Genomic DNA, 7729 nt, shown 5'->3' with positions numbered 1-7729 from the left:
TAAATTTGCCAGTGTGGCTAGTGGTGCCTTGTTCATACAAGAAATTCCAGCAATGCAATAGCTGGAATGTTTAAATACAGCTCAGCATAGACAAATCTGACCATCTTTCTGAGTAAACCCAACTAGGTTTTGAAGTATGCAACCCCGTCACTACCATTAAGCAGATCACCTGTGACACCTACTTAGACGCTAAACTCCACTGCATGTCTTAGTGGGTAGTTCCTACACCTTTATACCATGTTTCTCCCAGCTCGTTAAGAATGCTTACGAGGGTGCCACCTTATGTTTGTTACAACATCTTGCCATGGGAGGGCAGCAAATGGGAGAGAGCTGTGACTGAGTAAATGCTAACAGCACAGCTCTATGGAAGACACCTTAAAATTTTCATGGGCGCTTGTCAGCAGAGACGCTATGTTTTTCTAAGACTTTGGAAAAGGACAAGAAAAAATGCAAGTAGGTTTTCAGTTTCACATATGAGATGGCAGGTAACGTTTTTATTCTCTCATATACCACATGCAGTTTAGCTATAAGAACAACAAAATACCCTGTAATAGTATAAAGAATATTTTAACAATGTCATTAGCTACCCCACCGTATAGTTCTAAAGTTCACACTTGTGTAGATTGCTTTAATCCAAGAGGGAAAAGAGGTACTGATTGAAATAAATAAGCACAGTCAAAATGATGGAAATGCACAACATGCCCAGATATGTCAGCAAAAAGTAAGAATGAGGTATCATATAAAAAGAACTGTCTGGTTCTGCCCAGTGCTAGGAGTCTGATTTTTCAGGAAAAGTATAGTGACTCAGCATACAGAAAGGTTTTCAAATCCTTTTTGTGCAAACTATTCCTGCATACATATTAGAACGAGAGATTAACGTTCAGTCATCACCGAAATTAGGCTGAAATTTCAGACCAGAAAATCATCTGATCTTCTAGATCAAAATTTTGTGCTGGAATATCATTAATAAGCTTCTAATAAAACTATTACGAGATTGGCTGCTAGCCTTTCTTCAGAGCAAGGCTGGAGACATGTACCCTGATGTTTTAGCATCATTACTTAGTCTACCAGGATCATGTTAATTTAGGATCTCAGAACACCTCGACGCTTTGGCTTCCTCCCCCTACATGGCCTGGAGTGGCATATTGGAATTAAGGAAACATGCAGAAGTTCAACTCATAAAAATCTTAGCATTTTAAGCAAGGAGATCCAACTAAGCTAGAGTTGGACCACCCAGGGTTAGACTGCAGAAACAAGACCAGTAACTAAGACGGCATTTACAACCGCACACAAATATACCCCATACTAACCAGTTTTCCTCCAAGCTGGGCAGCTGAAGACACAATGACCACAACTTGGGTCCTTGCTCTGCCAATCTAATCTGCTTGACAAGAACACAAATGTGGCTATGTTGGGCACCAGAACAAAACGGTGTTCATTCCTTTTTCCTCAATTTTGGTCAAGATGAAAATGCCTCTTTGCCAACACACAGCAAACCAGGGACTGAAAGGCGTCAGGCACTGACTACATGAAACATCAATACTTTCAGCTACTAATCCATATAAACCCAATAAATAATTCATAATTACATATAAATTGTGCACCATGGATGCTGAAAAGTCCTCGAGGGAGACAAGCTCAATAGGCATTCTTTACCCTTTAAGAGCAAAAATCCTTCTTCATAACTAGAACTGTCAATCTGAAAGTCCATGGTCTGCAGAGAAATACTTTAACCTCTACTACATATAGATGCAAGGCTTTATTATGTTCTTATCCAAGTGGCTTTGTACACTTAAGCCACTGTTTGCATCGTAAATGGTAGCTATTCCATTAAGACTAGCTTTTCAAGGGATTCCCTCACACCTCTCCACCTTTCTTTGCGGGTACGTAGTGTTCTTGAATCTAAGAAAGTGAAGTTTTACTCCACAAAGCAAGTCCCTTGCTTTGGCTGAACAGTGTTTTTTGTCTTTGGGAATGTCAAGAAGAGAGTTTAAGCTGAAGCTCTTGTGCAGCAGCTGTTCCCTTGCTGTTCCAGACTCTAATTCCCAGTTTCTTCCTTGATGTTTCAGATGCACAGTTTTCAAACAGGCAGGAGCTCCGGGGGATACTCTCCGTAGCAATATTTTGCAATGGGGTCTCTATAGGTGTTTTCATGCTGCACACTCTGTTGGGAAGAGAGGGAGAAGCTTTAGGAAAACACAGGCTTGTTAAAAAACACCTCTCTAATGTAAGAATACCTTATTCCCTTTCCATAAAGGGCAGTAAACAGTGCTGTTTATATGCTGTTGTGCTCCCCCACCCCCAAGATACTACCATGGTATCAAAAATATGAGTTTACAACATTACAACACACAGCTATAGACCTGTAGCCAGACACCGTTTACTGGAAGTTCCCAGGCAAGTTGCACTCAGATTGCTTGAGTTCCCAACCACCTAGGTATGCAATGCCAGGTTTTTGCCCATGCACATATACTAAGCAAACTCCATTAAACAAAACACAAATACAATAATTTGTAGTAGGTGAAACCAGAATCAAGACACTGAAGCAACCCACCCTCAAGCTTTAGGGGTCATTTGAATCTATACCCTTAATTTATGATTCATATCTAGTGTGTAGTATTAGTGTTTGCTTTGATACAAAGCACAGGGATTGTCCCTATCGACACCTTCCTATAGGTTGACTGTTTTGGTTGGAACAAAGCTACAGATAACCCCGCTGGCTTTAAGATTTGTGGCTTTAATTATAGATACTCAGCTTTTGTTTATTTTTAACATCAGTTAAAAATACTACAGTGAGCAGATTTACACTGGTGATTACCCAGATGAATGTCAGCTCATGGGAATCTAACATGGTACTACCAGGTAAATAGTCTCTGAAGCTGCTAGGAAAAAAAGCACACTTGTCCTCCCGCATGGCTCCCTCTCTCCCTCAAAAGGGACTGGTAACTCATTAGGGTAAGCAGAACTGTAATTGGTTGGTTTCATTCCAGTCTAGTATTCTTTATGCTGTGTATCTCTAAGTAAAAGTCAGCATCTACTTCTGTAATGCTCAGAGTGCTTTTTGTGCCTAGTTTAGAGACTGTCTCCCCTCTTTTTCAGACAATACCCAAAGATCCATATCCTAAGTATGTGTATACATGAAGATTTAGATATTCACAGCATCAATTTCCCTTTCCCAATCCCTTTCTTAGATACTTTTTGACTCCTCCTTTTTCTACGTTCCACTTCACACTGGACATGCTGTTGCATCTGACCTGTGATGAAGTCCTGCATTTGGCCAGACACAACTCAAAGTGATCTTCCACAGCCATGAAGAGGTTCTGGAAAGCTATAGCTGCCCGGTTCAAGAAACGCTCAAGAAGATGTTGCTGGGAAAACCAGGGGGAGAAAGAAAGACTAACATAAGTTACTTAAGGAAGTGGAACAGGAAAAAAAGAGTAGATTTTTTCATTAACTTGTAGAAGCAATTAAGGCTACAGAAGAACAAAGGCACCCAATACTTCTCGTTCCCTTGGTTTTTTTAAACGTCTACTATGAATATCTCATTTTTTATAATAGAACACAAGGCATTTGGAACTGTGCCCGGTTCATGAAATACAAGGAAGCACTGCAAAACAGAGTCAAAATAGCATTTAAAAAATAGCAATAATGAAAATTTTGCAACCAAAGAACCACAAAGGATCATTCTGTGGCCAAGACACTTAACTGGGAACAAGGAGATCTGGGTTTGTTTTCTGACACTTAAAATCTTTGTGCCTTGGTTTTGCTTTCATGTCCACTAGGAAACAATTACATTTCTCTTCTGGGTAAGGAATGTTTTTAATCAGTTGCAACAATGATAGCGGCTGTAAACAGATTGCAATGGGTGTGCGTCCAGGCCAATGTCCCCTGCTCCTGGGAGGAAATGATTTGCATTATCCTCCACAAATTTACTCAGCCATGAAGAAACACACCCATGTTGCTGTAATAAACAAAAAGCATGATATACTAAACTCTCCTGAGTTTCATTCCTACCAGAACCTCTGGATAAATGTTACGGGCAGCAAAAGGAAAAATCCTTCCCTTGAAAAATCTGAAGGACATTGAGAAGATGCAAATTTTATTCCATGATTGATCTGAGCTGTGTCTCATTAAGTGAAGTACCAGAACATCATGATGGCCTGGAGGCATAACTGCATTCTCTAATGGTGCATCTGCTGGCATCCTACATGCATGACAATGGCTTACTACTAAGCATCCACGAAGATAATTAAGAATTTCACCTGAAATGGGAAGCTGCAATAGCATTTTCTAGGCTAGGAGGTTAAATATTAATATAAGCTATTATTACAGCTCGCTAAAGGGGGAAACCTCCCCCCAAAAAAACAATTTTGAAGGAATCTGTCCCATTAGAAAAATAGAGTTTTGCTGAAATTGAAAGGGTTTGTGAAACTGTGCTAGTTTTCTAAAGTTTCATTTTGGGGCATGGGTTGTAGGGCAGAGGATGGAGGGGAGAGTAGTGTTTACAACTTCGAAACATCCCTTTTCAATCTTTTCAGAATGAAATTCCTCAGTTTTTGTTCTGACACGACTAAGTTTTGAATGTTTAAATATAGAAGAAATAAGCAAAAGCTAAACTCAACAAAACATTGTGACCAAACTACATTTTCCTCTCCTTTCTGTTCTCATTATATAATATAACAAAACATAAAATTCATGGATTTTGTAATGGAAAAAGACAAATGTCAAAATCGTTCACAAAACGTAATTTGTCCTCTGCAGAGTGCTAGTTGCTATACAGTATTTATAGGACAATCTGTTATGGGTTGTCACAGGTTCTCTCAGTTTACAGGTTCCCCTGTAATGAATACACTCCTAATTAATTAAGATCCTTGGACACTAAGCTATATAAGCAAACTAAGAACATATGAAAAACAAGAGAAACTCTGGGCACCTTGTTAGGCTGCAGGCAGCAGGAGACGCAGTATTCATACACACTGCAGCAGCCGTTGGGCAGGCAACTTTCACAGCTGTACAGTTTTGTGTGAGGCACGTTGACATTACAACAGCCATTCACCAACAGGTCTTTCCTTTCACAGATGTAGCCTGAAACACAAAGAATAGCCCTAAGCAGCATCTACTCCCCAGCATCTCTCACAGGAGCAGGCTCATGCAATGAAATGGTGCTGTAATAAAGAGTGCACATGTGTAAAGACTATGGTATATGTAGAATCCTATCATTCAAGAACAGGTAAGCCTGAGGATGTCTTATTCTGATTTATATCCATAACCAACTTGACATTTGCCTAACAGGAACTTTTTTATGATGTGATCTGTAAGCTGTTTCGAGACTAGGATGTCTCAAGATTCAGCATCTCCTACATTAGTATTGCATAGTCATATTATATATACACATTGCACATAATGTAACACTAAAACGTGTTCTCTAAATGATGAAAGCTTCCAAGATTTTGCACAATCCCTTACTGTGGGAAGGAGGGGAAAGGAAGTACAGTAATTACATGTAGCACCTGCTTAGGTTAATGTTATTTCCATTCTCAATCTGAAAAAGAGCCTGATTATATACATAACATTGACAGCACTCAACATTAGAAGGATTCTTAACTGCATGTGTCCAGAATTGCGTATACCTAGTGTTTCTGGATATAAGAAGAGTAATCCTAACTTTACTCACAAGTAACTAAATGTCTAGGACGGCTCACTTCAGTTTCTATTTGTACATCCCACAGGTTACCACAGAATTTTTGCATGACAGGGAATCTGTGGTCAAGAAAGGCCCAGCACTCAAGTAAGAGGCATATGATGCATCAAAGTCTTTCAGAAGCATGTACGGTGCTTGGCTGCTTTTAGTGTTGCCCTCTGTTTAAGGAAAATGACTAGCTCATTCTGAGTGCTTTTGAAATCTAAACAATAATAGTAATATAAAGGTGACGTGATCGGTCTCACGTGGAAATACTATGTTCTTCCACAAGTTCACACACATACACACTAGGAATATCAGAGTCTCTGGAATAGTGAATTGATTTTTGCAACTTTTTGTTGCCCAAACTTCCCTTAAACAAAAAAAACGGGGGAAAAAAGCCATGCAGGAACTGCTCAGGCTGTCAGACTTACCAGGGTTGGTTTGTTTTTACATTCTTTCCTCTCTATGGCCCAGATTCTTAGTGAGTAGTAGTGCCTCCTATTGAAATGAGGCATATTCACAAATGGCACCAACTACCTCAGGTATGAATTTTGCAAACAACTTAACAGAATCCCAGAGACAGCTAGAGCAACTTACTTCACTGGGAAACAGTATTGTGCCAGGATGCAAGACATTTCCACATTGGTGTAATTCACATCCATTTTCTACACTGATGTAAATTACTTCGGGATTCCAGGCAGACAATGAGCAGCTTATCCCAGGGCGGCAGACTTAGTTTAGGCTACTGTTACCAAACCTCTCCATTAGGTTCCAGGAAGCAGATAAAAGCACGTTTGTTTTGCACAAATGATTACTCCTGGGTGAGCCGCAGGCACAATGCACAGACCTTGCTGTAACTTACACCAAAAGTACCATATACTAATTCTACACTGAATTAGATAGAATTACCCTGGGGTTGGGGCTTAAATCATCTGTTGGCTATGTGTGCACACAGCTGTAAAACATGTCAGGTATCCATAGCCTTCTATTCTCATGAAGGAGCATTTCAGACATTACCCAGAGCAAAATAGTTTACTGTATAAAGTTTACTGTATAAAGAATGCATTTAGAGTAGAGGGACTGCTACTTGAAAATCGCAGCAAAGACCTAAAGGTAGGCAAAGCCATCAGCATCGTGGTCTGCACAAGAGAGTCTTTTCAGTAGCCTTACCCAGTTCATCTGTAATGAGGAGCTTCCCTTGGACAGAATTCCTGCACTGGTTACTCAGCTGACTGCTGTTTCCCAAGCTGAACTGCACCTTCCATACAATGGGCTGCTCATGGTCCTGTACCTGAAGGAGGTTTCGATCTCGTACTGACCTTTCTTCCTGGCAATGACATAGAAGAATGGAGGTGAACATGCAGATTCCTTCTCTTACTTCATTCTGCCAAGTGTGCAATTCATAATCATGGAAATTAGAGCTGGAAAGGATGTCAGGAGATCATCTACTCCAACCCCCTGCTCAAACAGAACCATGTACTTTGCAATCCCACATAAACAGAAGTTTATGTTTGCAACAAGAGGAAGGTCAGGGAAAGGGTGGGTCCCTTATTGAATGGGGGAGGCAACCGAGTGACAGATGAGGAAAAGGCTGAAGTACGCAAAGCCTTTTTTACTTAGGTCTTCGCAGGCAAGCTTAGCTTCCAAATTACTGCATGGGGCAGCACAGTTTTGGGAGAAGGTGAGCAGCCCTCAGTGGTGAAAAGAACAGGTTAGGGACCATTTAGAAAAGCTGGATGTGTACAAGTCCATGGGGCTGACTGCACATCCACTGGCCATTATCTTTGAAAACTTATGGCAATTGGGGGGAGGTCCCAGACTATTGGAAAAGGGCAAATACAGTGCCCACCTTTAAGAAAATTAAAAAGGAGGATCCAGAGAACTACAGACCAGTCAGTCTCCCCTCATTCCCCAGAAAAATTAGGAGCAGGATTTCTAAGCACTTGGAGAAGAAGAAAGTGATCAGGAACAGTCAGCATAGATTCACCAAGGGCAAGTCATGTCTGACTAACCTAACCACCTTCTATGATGAGATAACTGGCTCTG

At 40.5% G+C, this 7729-nt stretch overlaps 1 protein-coding gene across 3 annotated transcripts in view; it reads right to left on the bottom strand.

Annotated features, from left to right (window-relative positions):
- Window positions 1-843: 843 nt before the first annotated feature.
- CUNH12orf49 (chromosome unknown C12orf49 homolog) overlaps window positions 844-7729 on the bottom strand; it is an 11872-nt gene continuing 4986 nt past the window's right edge. For all 3 annotated transcript variants that reach the window (XM_025193024.1, XM_025193021.1, XM_006016792.3), the window contains 4 exons: window positions 6854-7010; window positions 4934-5085; window positions 3255-3368; window positions 844-2164 (listed from right to left, as the gene is read on the bottom strand). In XM_025193024.1, coding sequence (XP_025048809.1) covers window positions 2081-2164; window positions 3255-3368; window positions 4934-5085; window positions 6854-7010 — 507 coding nt within the window. In that variant the 3' untranslated portion in view covers window positions 844-2080. The remainder of the gene's footprint in view (window positions 2165-3254; window positions 3369-4933; window positions 5086-6853; window positions 7011-7729) is intronic.

The sequence above is a fragment of the Alligator sinensis genome, unplaced genomic scaffold (assembly GCF_000455745.1).
Source record: "Alligator sinensis unplaced genomic scaffold, ASM45574v1 scaffold216_1, whole genome shotgun sequence".
NCBI classification, from domain to species: domain Eukaryota; kingdom Metazoa; phylum Chordata; order Crocodylia; family Alligatoridae; genus Alligator; species Alligator sinensis.
The sequence above is the reverse complement of the archived record's forward strand: the minus strand, read 5'-3'. Positions and strand labels throughout refer to the sequence as shown.